General features: G+C 37.1%; 1 protein-coding gene across 1 annotated transcript in view; it reads right to left on the reverse strand.

Annotated features, from left to right (window-relative positions):
• Nucleotides 1–13,895, reverse strand: part of LOC148086635 (neural-cadherin) — a 288,414-nt gene that overhangs the window by 121,339 nt on the left and 153,180 nt on the right. Inside the window, exons 17-23 of the mRNA XM_087784779.1 lie at nucleotides 7,783–7,903; nucleotides 7,531–7,693; nucleotides 5,506–6,174; nucleotides 3,877–4,068; nucleotides 1,123–1,566; nucleotides 712–1,042; nucleotides 208–301 (exon numbers count right to left, since the gene is read on the reverse strand). Coding sequence (XP_087640905.1) covers nucleotides 208–301; nucleotides 712–1,042; nucleotides 1,123–1,566; nucleotides 3,877–4,068; nucleotides 5,506–6,174; nucleotides 7,531–7,693; nucleotides 7,783–7,903 — 2,014 coding nt within the window. The remainder of the gene's footprint in view (nucleotides 1–207; nucleotides 302–711; nucleotides 1,043–1,122; nucleotides 1,567–3,876; nucleotides 4,069–5,505; nucleotides 6,175–7,530; nucleotides 7,694–7,782; nucleotides 7,904–13,895) is intronic.

Below are 13,895 nucleotides of genomic sequence, written 5' to 3' on the forward strand. Positions count from 1 at the left end.
TTTTGGCCATATTTTTAAATGTCAGTTTATTTAAGTGATCTGTTCCATAGCAACAACTATATAATGAAAATGCTATAATTTGATGTGATCATTGTTATTTCTTTAACATCTGATGTTGAACAAAAATGGACAATTTGACAATGAGGTTGTAGAAATGACATTCCACTGCCACTGCCAAAATAAAGTGTTGTATTGAGATACTCTTACCTTGGCATATGTCCTTCAAACACGTATGTCTTGTTGTCCCAGTCATCAGGGTCAGGAGCATATACCTTTCCAAGCACTGTAGTCGGCATGCGACCTGAAAACCCCCCAGTATTGGTTAACAGGTGACATGCTTAAACCAAAGAGGATGTTGACGTATCTTGGTAGATAAAATATCATCCAATAATGGTGTGTAAAACAATGTTTGTGGTAGTAATGGGTTGATGAAACTTCATGAAACAGTGTCACATTATTTAGAGTGGGTGATCCCCTATATTAAAACATAACATGAAGTTGATTAGAATAGCTGTGGAAAGCAAATATTACAGATCAGAAAGCGCCATCTAGTGGACTCTGAATAAAAAAACACTGGTTAATGAAGCTTCGTCAACACATGTTTAGCAGTTCATAATTGCAGATTGGTTAGCACAACATCCTTAGCTTCGATTAAAAATGCATCAATAACTTTGGGATTTGAGGACCTTGAGAAGAGCCGAATGGTCTTACCTCTATGACTGTTGACGAAAATCCTCTTTTCCCCCGCTCCATGAGCATGGTCGTTTTGGTCACCTATCGTTACCGTCAAGGTATTGGTTACAGTTTTGGTGGGAAGGCCACTGTCGCTCATGACGATCGGTATCAGAAACTCTTTCTGGCGTTCCCGATCAAACATTCTGAGGGCTGTCAGTGTCGCTGTGCCATTCAAGTTGTCCTGCAAGTAGAAATCGTTGCTATGGCGATAATCCGGTGGGACTGTGAAATGGAAAGGTGCGCCGTTCTCTGGAGAGTCTTTGTCCACTGCTAGGAGGAGGGTGGAGCTAAGGTTCATAGCCACGACCTACAAGAGAGAGCAAGAGTTGGTGAGAGGAGTTAGAAATGTAAAATTTGAAACTTTTAACCCCAGCAAGGTTTATCCACCTGTGGTCCGGCAACATTCTCAAAAAGTATCGGGGAATAGGCAGCTTCAAACTGTGGTCCATTATCGTTGACATCCAGCAGTGGCAGTTGGACTGTGGCACTGCTTGTTAATGGTGGAACTCCATGGTCCGTGGCTATGATCACCAGGTGGTGTTGGGGTATTCTTTCCCGATCAAGAGGCTGAACGACAGAAAGCACTCCAGATTGGTCGATTCCGAAGAGCCCATCTGGGTCAGACTCCTCCAGTAAGCTGTAAACGATCTCACGGTTCTGTCCCGAGTCTGAGTCACTGGCAATTAACCGAGCCACGCTCGTGCCGACACTGATGTCTTCGGGCATTGGAGAGAGTGACAGGAAGTGTGGAATGAAGACAGGAGCGTGGTCGTTGAAGTCTTCTACCTCCACAACACAGTGTAGGAGGCTGGAGAAGTCAAGATCTTCCACCTGAACAAGAACATTTTGTTTTAATCAATAAATCGTTTCCTGATGAAGGACATACAAATACACTTGAATAAGGTAGTCAATTGGAATACAAAACATACAAGAAAAAACATTAATTAAACCATTTTATTCTATAATATATATGTTAAACACAACCAAAATTGGGTTGTGGTGGGTTGTTGATTTTCAGGCTGATTATAAAATGTTTTAGGTTTCTTTTGTTAAAACAATTAGACAAAAACTGGTCATTTTTACAATGCTGCGTATTATAGATTATAGATTTATAATAATAAGTAGTATTATTAGCTGCAGAACTGACCTTTCAGTTGGCTCGCTTGTGTGAATCTCCTAAAAATGATTATGCTCAAAGCTTAAGCTATCAACGATACTTTGATACATACTATCCACTAGTGGCTGATTAAGCTTCATTAAGCAGTGTCCTTATTTTAAGAGTCCACTAGATGGCGCTCTTTGCTCCAAAATCATTTGGCTTGAACAGCTTTTCTAGTAAAATCTCAGATAATTTTTAAACTGAGGGTGCCACCTTCTGACGAGGACACCGTTTCATACGATGTTTCATGATGATCTACCCAAGATCGTCTCCAGATATTTGAACCACTTTATCTCTGTAGGCTCAAATACATTTTTATAAAATTAAAATAATATATTATAACTGATTTTTGTATTATCGTTTCAATACAATCAATCTTAAGCCACCTATATTGAAACAGTGTTGGCCAAGTTACTATAAAATACTAATTTAGTTACAGTTACTTCTTTCTAAAGTAACTCAGTTACTTTACGTTACTGTTTACCTTTAAAGTAAGTAGTAACATTAGTAAAAGTCTTTTTTAGTGATAAAAGCACATTTGCCAGGTGCATTGGAAAGATTGGTTTCTTTTATTGAAAAATTGAGAAAACAGGTAAAACCATAAACGTAATAAACAAATACAAATAAAACAATAAATAAATTAGTGGTCATGCACTGGTTATTTTGCCAAAAGTCTCTATTTTCTTTACTATAGATCACAGGAACATATTAAATAATAATAATTTAGAAATCTAGAACAACACTTTTCAAATTTTAAGTGTTAAATAAAATAGAGAAACATATGGAGTTTGTGTGTTCATTTTGCATTCCAGTGACACAGATAGTGTTTCCCGCTTAGTTTTAAAATATCATGCATTCTTGAACACAACATAGAAATCCCATTGTCATTGAATGCATCATTCATGTGTGACAAAGACATGCAGTGAAAGTTCCAGTTTCAGTCTTTACCTCATCCACGCATCCATTTCTTCATTTGTTGACATAAAGATTGAATTATCTATCATTGCGTATTAATTTTAATAGCATCTGTTTAAAAATTCATTCAGGAACACAAGTGTCTGACCTGGTTTCTTAGCCATGACTATCCATTGCTCTGCCAACTGAGCTGAGCAAAGTTCAACGATTAACGCAAAAAGCTTTTTAATAAAGTAATAAGTTACAGCACTCGTTACTGTAACGGTTTACCTTACGCATAACTCCCAACACTGTTGAAACATAAGGCCATGTTAAGTGGAACCGAGTCAGACCCAGGCTTCATTCATACGTAGTCCCTACATCAGATACAAGACTGATCATTTTTAAAATGTGACCTCGGTGAATTTGGAAACTCTTTAGAGTTTTGCATCACCCTTCGTCCCCCTCAGCGATGCAGATGAGGCTCGAGAGAAGTGGCGAGTGTGTAACATTTTAAAGCAAAGTCAAGCTCGTTAAAAAAAAAAAGAAAGCCTTTTACACTGTCAAACCATTAAATTCTCAACTCTCCTCCTACAAAGGTTTCTCGAACGTATTCACCTCTGTGCAGAAATGTTGTACTTCACATGGTAATGGTGACAATAATGGACACAAAGGCTGAAATTATAGTGAAATATTATGGGCAGAGGTTTTATTGACATAAAGGTTTTACTGGAGCAGTTTTCTGCAAGAAAGTCAATCTTTGTCAATGAGGCACTAAACATTATAGACAATTATTTGAAACCAATAAAGTAAATCTGTGCTGCCTCTGAGCTATAACTACCATCCCATAAACAACTCTGAAGTCACATGGCTGCGACATATTTCTCTATATCTCTTGGAGGAAAGATTGGAATCTACAAAACAGAGTGGAGGGAAGGTCAGGAAGCCAAGGCGCAGTGGTTCATCAACATCGGTGGAAGATGTTGATGTACATTTTAAAAAAACAAAAAAACATTGGTGCTGAAATACAAACTGAACCGTATTGAAAATAATGAACCACTATTCTAGCTCAAACAAAGGTCACATACCTTGAGTGTGAGATTGAACCTCTGCTCACTATGTCGCTCGTAGTCCAGACGTTTCTTCAACCTCAGTGTTCCTCTTTGCTCCTGCTTGTGACTGATCATGTAAAACTTCTGTTCCTGGTCTCCTGCCACTACACTAAAGGTCAGCAGGGCATTTTCCCCAGTGTCCCTGTCCTCTGCTGTGAGCTCTAGAACCTTCAAACAAGAAGAGCACACACACACAACCATGACACACTTACGACGTGTTATTAAATCTCTGTGGTTTGATTCATGTTTTTAAACGCTAGTTCATTGTGTCTTTCTTGAAAAGACGCTTCTTTTCTTCCTCTAATAAGCTGGGCTACAGAGGCGACAGGTAAATGGATGATGCCATCAAGTGAGGAGAACCTTATCTCGCCCCCTTGTTTGCTCTGCTGCTTACATTCTCAGAGTTCACTGCGACAGATAAAGGCGAGTCTCCTTCCAGAAATATATTACTTACTCTCACATTTCTCCGTACAATATCGTACCCTGTAATCATGGTTATTGATATTTTCACTCTGCTAATCTCTTCTCATAAACCACATGAGCTATCAATATTAAACATGTTTTTAAATATTCTTTATCATGTCAGTGTTGGAGGGTTCTTTTGAAAGGTAAATAGGGTTGTGTGTTTATCACAGTTGTGTGTCGGTGAGAGAGAGACGCTTGCACAAACTGGTCAACATCTGGGGAGCCTATGGATGATTTACCAGATGTGTAATGTAGGATTATTATATGAGAGTCAACATTAGCATATTTTGATGGCATTTTCCTGCATCTGTTTGTGTCAGAATTATTATACGCTGCCCGCCGATGTTCTAACAATAAAATATATGACCATTTATCCACTTTGAGAGATATTCGGATCTCCTGCCAAGCAAAGTGTCTAGGAATTTTAAAATTATTGGCAGAAAGTTAATTTTGGTTAAAATTGAGTCCTAGATTATTTTAATATCTCTTCATTCTGCCACATTATAAAATGTAAATTGATTTAAACGAATTTGTCTCTAACGCCTTGTACCTTTTTTAAATTTGTACATACAATTCCTATAGCATAACTGCAAAAATATATTTGTAAAACCGTTATCAAATATTTATATTGTTTTGTTGGTGTATGTGATTTTGTGATCTATTCTACATTTCTTTAAATCTAAAAACAATTTATCAAAATATAAACATAGAAACTTAAAGTCAAGTGGACAAGGGTAATATATATATATATATATTATATATATATATCATTTTTAGATATTATAGTTCCAAATAAACATGAGTGAATGTGATTATGTCTGTTTTTTATTTAGGTATTTGATTTAATTCTGGTGTTTGAAGAAACATGGAGTCAAACTTAATCACAGCAGGGGCCAAAATATTTTGGATCGTGAGCCAAGAAAAATGTATATTATGTTTTAGTGTGATCCACTTTACAATTCTTGGTTCTCAATTCAAAAGTTATATTTCTGTCTGGGCCACAGAAACAATTTTAACCCCATTCTTTAGAGGCCATTCTTTAGATTTATTCCGAGAAAGAATCTTGTTTCGAAAGAAACCGTGCAAAAGGCAATATTTCATTATGTTAGGAGTAGAGGGATGAAGTTGTTCTCGACTAACCTCAGCATTTGGCTCTGCATTTTCTGATATCCTTGCAGTACAAGAATGGTCCGTGAAACGTGGGGCATGGTCATTAATATCTTTGATTTTAATCGTCGCAGTTCCTGTTCCAGTCATTCCTCCTCCGTCCCGGGCCTCCACCACTAGCAGGTACGACTCCACCTGCTCCCGGTCTAGTCCGTTCATGGCTACAGTAATGGTTCCGGTGCTTGGGTTGATTGCAAACATTTCAGAGAAAGTAGGAATCCCCCCTTCTTCTACAGTAGCGGTATCTAGTGTTCCCACAACCCTGTATGAGAGCACGGCATTCTGTCCGACAGCGGAGTCGTCCAGATCTGTGGCGGTCATCTCCATCACCGATGTTCCAATGACCGAGTTTTCATCCACCTCACCATGGCAGCTGGGTGTGCAGGTGAAGGTAGGCGCGTTGTCATTGATGTCCCATACATTGATGATGACGTCGGTGAAGCCGGTGAGACCTTCGCCGCCCTCATCAGTTGCCAGGACAACAAATCGCCAAACAGCCCTCTCCTCTCGGTTTAGGGTCCTCTGGGCGTAAATCTTGCCTGTAACCTCATCAATAATGAATTCACTCTCTGCCCCTTGGCCATGGAGGGAGTAGCGAAGGGCTTCCTGATCCGCATCCTTATCTGGGTCGGAGGCAGTAACCTGGAAGATCAAAGTTGTTGGATATGCATTTATATATTTATCTTGGAAAAACTGCTGACATGGAATGAAGTGCTCGATCATAGCGGAGTAAGCAATGGCTTTAAACCCAGCTATCCTGTCTCCTCATTGCTAGCTCTGCTGTCTGTCTCTTTCTCACTCATCCTCAACACATCAGTGGCAATTACACCGTGTGCAGGCCAGAGATGTTTCAATTTAGCACGATAATTGCCGCGCGATGTCAAGCTCAAATTAACTCCTGTTCAGTTAAGGAAGGGAAAAAAAAGCTATGTGACAAGCAGTGAGAAGCAAAGTAGGGCAGTGCTTTTGTAGCACAAAAGCCAAGCCTCGGTAATGTGAAAATGTCCCGAGTAAATAGTCAACTATTCAAGACCTTCTTACACAACCCAGTGGTGAAGAATATCAATTATTTGTGAAAAAGACACAAGGAAACTATTTTATTCTCATTGTATTGTAGTCTTAACATTTTTCTTACAATGAGGCCAGTGCTTTAAATACCTTTAATGTAAGAGTCTGACGTCAAAGTCAAGGGCCAGGGCACAATTGATTTTCCCTCTCTATAAATTAATCTTATTCAACTTTACCAGTCTATAAAGAAGAGTTGCCTTTGTTTTTATATTCAGATACTTTGCAGTTTGGATGAAGGCAACCAGAGTTGCCAACATTGACCTTTAGGATACCTTTAACCTGGGTTTTCATGTTGGTTTTTTTGTGACTATGCTGTGAATAATTTAAGAATCCGCCTGTAACTAGTAAATGTCCTCATCGGTGTTATTAGTTTCAGAGGCATTCACTGTTCTTTGTTGGATTGGTTTGAACAGTAATGAAACCTCACATCAGTCTTAAACAGATGCTGCCACCTACTGAGCTCTAAAAATGTAGACACGGCTTCATGAAGATTCATGAGTCCATCACAATTTATTACAGCTGCCCCTTTTTACTAAGGGAAAGGAAAACACCCAAATCTTAAAGGGAATTAAATTATTATTAATTATTATAATTATTTTATAGCTGTTTGTTGACAGGTACCCAGATTGAAATTTTCGGGGTGCAGGCGGAGCCCAAAGCCCTAGAAACTAGAACATGAAAAACAATGGATTGGACAGGTTTCTGCAAAGGGATAACTGAACATTCCTGCAGCAAAACAATCCTCACGGTGATAACAAAAAAACGAAACTTCTTAATAATTCAATCAACAGGTGGCAAAGACTCTACATCGCTTGTATTTACTATTCTACAGTAAGTTGTTAAATCTCAGACAAGTCTTTGGTTTGATATGCTTGATGTTTTCGTATAATGACAGAAAACTGTCCAAGCTAATGAAAGATGAAAATGTACCTGCAAGACAAACACAGGCGAACCGTCCAACTCTTCTGTTACACTGCCATAATACTCATTGACAGTAAACACTGGGGCTTCGTCGTTCTTGTTAACCACGTTTACTGTCACGGTGGTGTAATCCTCCCACTTTCCATCAGAGGAAAGGACGTGGAGCTTGTACCTGAGGAGAAATAATTTGTCAGGCTGCTTAGGGAAGTGCTGGCACATTATGAGCTAATGAAAAACCAAAAACTCATAGCAGTCGGTTACCTTTTGTTCTGTTCATAATCCAAAGGCTGTGCGATAAAGATAGTGCCCACCTCCGGTTCGACATCAAACACACCTCCAGTATTTCCTGATGTGATCTGGTAGCGCAGTTTTGCATTTCCACCTGTGAACCAGCAGAATCTGTCTATTATTCTATCTATCAATTTGATAAGTTTGGATTCCTTAAATGTAAAATGTACCTTCCTAAAAACAAGTTAAGAGAAATAAAATAAAGACATTTCATTTTGACATACTATTAACCTGAGCATGTTCATCTCTACCACTTCCACTTGCGATTACCTTTTGAATGTCACCATGGCAGATCTCCCCATTACCTCTATACATTCTAAATCACTATAGCAAACAAGAAGAACATCACCACTGAGGTTCAAATCAAGCATAACCCTCACATACTTATCTCATGCTCCTGCACAGTACTACACTTCCCATCAAGAAACTCTGGTGTAAACTTCTAGGGCAAATCTTACGACCTTCCCTGTATAGTACCTAACCATCAGCATCCTCCATAAATTCCTATCATCTCCCTTGTTCTTCAAAGCAGGTACCACCAGAACATTTCTCCTCTACTCATCAGGAACCCTCTCAGTCCCTTAAATTTTGTTTCACAAACTTTAAAGTATATACTTTATTTAGTATTGTTTTGATTGTTTAAGTGCTTTGTGACCCTGGTCTTGAAAAGCGCTATACAAATAAAAATGAATTACTTACAATCTGGTCAAAAGCTACTTTATCTCCCAGTTCCACCCTTGGGTGGGATGATATATTCACATACTGATTTCTCACGTTTCATCTCAAGCTGTCATTTCTTCCACTTTCCTAATCCTCTGAACTATCCGATCCACCATCTCGTCTCTGTCTGTCCACTCTTTCCATAAGTACTCTACATCGACACTTCAAGCACTCCAGACTATTCTCCTCATCGCTCTAATGATCCCACATTTTCTTCGCTTTCCTTCATGCCACATCCAAGTCTCCTTATTCTTCAGCCTTCCATGACAATTCACCTTCTTTTCAGTTACTTTCAGCACTTTCCCACTCATTTGGTGATTTTTCTTGCCCACCCAGACTTTCTGTTGACTTCTTCCTTATCTCTGAAAAGTGTTCTTTCTGTCCCAACATCCACCATCTAGTCTCAACTGTGTTCCTCTTTATGTCACCGACCTTTTTATTTAGATAACTGGCCTACCCTGACAAGTTACATCCTTTCCTGGCACGTGGAAACACCTTATCTTTCTCTTTTCACATTCGCCTGATTTTATCTTCTTTGCATGGCTCCCTCTATGCATTTTTTTAATCTCATGTCCTTTTCCCTTCTGGACCGCATCTTCCATCCTTTAAAAAACTTCTAATTTGTCTTTGACATCTATCTTTCTTCTCCAATTTTTAATCTCCCCTCCCAGCCCATGATCCCCTCGTCTACATCATCCTTACTTGCCTTTATACTCTCACCAACATCATTTTTGTTAGGTATAATTGTTATGACTTCATGATGCTTTAATCTTGTGTCCGACTCAAGTTTGAAACTGGAGTTCACAATGTCAATAGCATTTCAGAACTTTATTTGTTGGCCACACAACCTACCCTCCCACCGATTTGGCTGTTTTATTTATTTATTTATTCTAAGATTTAAATCAATTCCGAAATGTTTATTATAATTTATCCTTTTTTAGTTTCAAATTAATTATTAACATTCATCGTTTTATATATTTGTAGAAGTATTCACACTGATAAAATATATTTTCATTGATATACATTCTGAAAAGAGTTGTCTCTGAATATGATTTTGGGGCACTTGAAAAATAGTATTGTATAGTAGTTGTAATACATAATGGTAAACCTTCTTTTAGAGAATTTATGTTGCTTTTATAGTCTTATCACAATAAACATGTAGTCATGCTTGCTGCGGCTCACAATAAGCTGGAAGGAATGACCCCAGTTAGAGCTTCGTTTCTCGAGAAATGACAGTTTGCGCATTAAGATACAGTGACCTCACCAAGATATGCGAGTTGGTCTCACTGACTCATACAGAAAACTGTTTTTTGCTGGCTGCGTCCAGCAACAAATGAACAAACCGTTTGTATTCAAGTGTGTCATCCTCTGGGCTTTTCGAAGACCATCACTGGTTTGGGGAGGATACAGTGGGAGAAAAGAGAAGAGTGTAGAGTAGGGCAGAAGAGTCCATAGAGGGATTAAGTTTATTCTGTATAATGTATGTTACAGTATAATTAAAATTTGTTTTTATTTTTATCTAAAAGAGGATCATAATACACATTTATTATTCATTAGCTGCTTGTGTTGATTTCCACATGTAATATTGTCCAAGTTTAATATAAGACTATATTTGACTGATTCTTTTAATTGTATAGTCATGGAAATGTACTGGAGAAGATCCCCACCTAGAATATTTTTCACCAGCCGCGACTGTTCATGTTTATCTGTTGGCAATACATCCCAATTAAGCTTTTATTTTACTTAGAATTCAGACTCAATTCTTGCAATAACTGATTAAACTTAGCTTTGCATCTAAATCAGGGCTGTTTGCTTATATCAAAGGAACTGAATACATGATGGGATTCACAGCTTATTAGTGAGAAGAAAGAGAATCCTCTCATCCAGATCGTTTTGTACTGTCCGCCTTTTGGCATTTTAAATGAGTCGTTAGGGAATATACGCAATTCAATCCCTTTCCTTTGTTTCAGCTGCATTTACCCCCATCTGGGATGTCTCAATCACTTAAGTGTTCGGATAACACCGGGGACCCAAAGGACAAAAGGAAGCAGAGAAGGGAGTATAAAATAGCGGTTAAGACAAACAAACAAATGGGGAGAAAATAAGTGGGAGGCATCCCTGTTGTGCCAGTTTTTTTTAAAGTCGTTTCATTTCCCTTGGTATTGCACTAAAATCAGACCATTCACAAAGCAAGCGCAGATAAATTGGGAGAAATTGATGAAAAAGGGTACAGGAGAGGGCCAATGGACGCAAGGGATTGGAACAATACAATTAATCAAATTGAAGCTAGAATGAAAATCGTGTTCCTAAATCTTTGGCAATGTCATTTGACATGTAGCAGCCAAAAGATAGTTTAGGAAGTTGGTCTCCCTCACTAAATACTGTATATACTGCTATTAATTCAAAAGATAAGGAGGTAAGAGACAAAAATCCAGGCCAGTTCATCCAAATTTTTTGATTTTGACATAAACATTAATTTCTCAGTCGATAGGAGGGTATCATGGGGGATTACAACGGGAATTAGAATCCTTGGATTTAAATCAAACAAACCTGTACATTTTACATTTTATTTAGGTAACAATTAAGAATTAGGAACTTATAATAAATATTAATAAGTTACTTATTCAGATGTGTATTACCACCAAATTAGCCACCTAATAACCAGAAAGAACTAACTTGAACTTAATAGCATGATTATTAGGAGTATAATCTGAACTTCACAGCAACTACTGATTATTAACAGGAAATAAAGCAATAATTAAAAATTACCTTTGGTGAAAACGAACCTCTCTCTATGTACCCATTAAGTGCCACGAGAGAAGCAGTTCACTATTAATAATATGGCCTCTTTTAAAGGAAAAAAAACACACAAATATAAAAGCATTAATAGCATCCTAAATACTAGGAAACAAGTATTTCTAATTGTGAATATGGTTCCTATTCTAAACTGAAGCATAGTCCTACTTAATTCACAAGAATTTGACAGAAATGTTTAAAGTCTTCTGGGTGAAAATATATCTGGCATTATCAGCGTAATTACTGTACATACTCATATACTTATTTTTGAGAAATGAAAATGCTCATAATACTAGTTTACATTTGTATTTTTCCATTAAAAATATAAAATTATTATTAATAGTGAATTGCTTATTATTGCCCCTAATAAGGGGTAAATAGAGAGAAGTTAGTTAATTATTTCCTGTTAATAATCACTAATTCAGGTCTTGTGCAGTCTATTATTGGAAGAATATTGTCGCAATAAACTAGGTTAGAGTACTTTTTTGGTCAAAGCCAAGTCAATACACATATGAATAACTAATAGTTTATGTGTTCCCCATTCTAAATTCATTATTTCTAATCACATTGATTTTTCAAACACACAGGCATCAGTGAGCATATAAGCTGTGTTCTTGGTTTGGTTCTTCCTCTGACAACCATCTTCATGAAACGGATGGTCTCCATGAGACTCATTGATCCATCACAGAGGGCTGTAAAGTTGCAATACAGAACAGATTGGTATAGAGAGCTACAACACTCACAGACCTACGGAGTATTTGATGGCCCTAATAATTCCTTTCAGGTTCTAAAAGTTGTCTTAAGAAGTGAGAAGGCGGCAAAGACTAAACTGTGATAAATTGAAAGAGGTGGAGAGCAAGAGTGGGTTGTAACAGCCATATAATCCCACATTTATCATCATGGCATGCACAGGTCTGCTTCATACCTCACATGTTGCTGTGATGAATAACCCTGATTAAACGCACACACATCGAAAGATCTGTAAGAAGATTGAATTATATACTGTAGGTCCAATTGTATCACTATAGTAAGGTCGACCGCCTCACTGCAAGAAGGTTGCAGGTTCCCTTTCCAGCTAGGCTACTCCGGGCACTCCGTTTTCCTCCCACAGTCCAAAAACACTGGGAACTCCGTATGAACTGTAAGTGTGTATGAAGGGTTGTATTTCTTTGTGTGCTCTGCAACAGGGTGTCCCGCACCTCTCACTCGAAGAAGTTGGTTCAAGCCCCCCATGAAAGATATAAAATAAATTAATGCATGAAAGTGTGTGTAAATGTCTTAACAAAAAAAAGATAAATTATATGAATATTGTGCTAAGTAAGGTTCAGCTCTCATGTTACATTTAAGGGAATGACAGTATACAGAAGACCCCACAACCTTCCCCTCAAAATCTAAATCTGTTGGATTTCAAAAAGTGTATGCCATATTTATTACATATTAAATAAATAATATTTGAATTATTTTGGCTATTTTCACCAATTTTAAGCACTTTAATCCATATAAATATACACGCCTTTCCCTTCCATCTCTATCCTCATGTTTTTTTCGGTTTTTAAAAGTATATATTTTATATAAATATAAAAGTATATTATTATTATTATGCAGGCTAGGCTATACTTACCCTGGTTGCTTGTGTGATGTAACTTATCTTTTTGTACCATGGACCAGTTAAATGTCAGGAATATATTTCCGGATCGTTGTTTAGATAGGAAAAAGTAAAAATACAAAAAAAATATATATGGATACAATAAGTGCGTGAAAAATAAATCTCACCATAAAGCTGAACTGATTGTATGACTACACTAGTGTTCTGTATGTGTGTATCTTCTAGCTTTTAGAGACTTTGTGCCAATGAGGAAGTTTTGTTACTCGAGTTTGTGTTCTAAACATTTTCACTAGTCAAGAGTCACACTAATGTTATTACAGAGAAAATTCGTTTTCTTTTTACCTAAATTAAACACCTTTTAGGTGGTAATCATATTTTTTTTCTTTCTGTGCATTCCAGTAACAAATGTCTCACGAACCAGTATCAGTTCCCGGACCAGGGTTTGCAGAGTCCTACATGTCATGGTAATAGAAAAAAAATATACATATACATATATATATACATATATATATATATACATATATATATATATATATATATATATATATATATATATATATATATATATACATATATACATATATATACATATATATATATATATATATATATATATATATATATATATATATACTTTATTTATGAGTATTTATCTCCAGTTTCTATAGAGCTCTTGCAAGAAATCACCTTCAAGAGTTCAACTGAAGGAGTTACATGCACCAGCTTTAAAATGAGCATAAATAAATAAATAAGATTAATCGAAAACCGTTGATAATGAGTACTATATACTGTATTAATTCAGATTGTGGCAGCACAGATTCTTTTTAGAGAAATTCTGAGGTGCTTTTGATAAGCTCAAGGCAAAGTACTTTCTGCACTGAATTAATAATAAATCCCAGCACCTATTCACACCTCCATGTCTGAGTCCTCTCTTCACTTTCTCAACTGTGTTTGCTAATGCAAC

The sequence above is a fragment of the Callionymus lyra genome, chromosome 2 (assembly GCF_982586985.1).
Source record: "Callionymus lyra chromosome 2, fCalLyr1.hap1.1, whole genome shotgun sequence".
Lineage (NCBI taxonomy): Eukaryota > Metazoa > Chordata > Actinopteri > Syngnathiformes > Callionymidae > Callionymus > Callionymus lyra.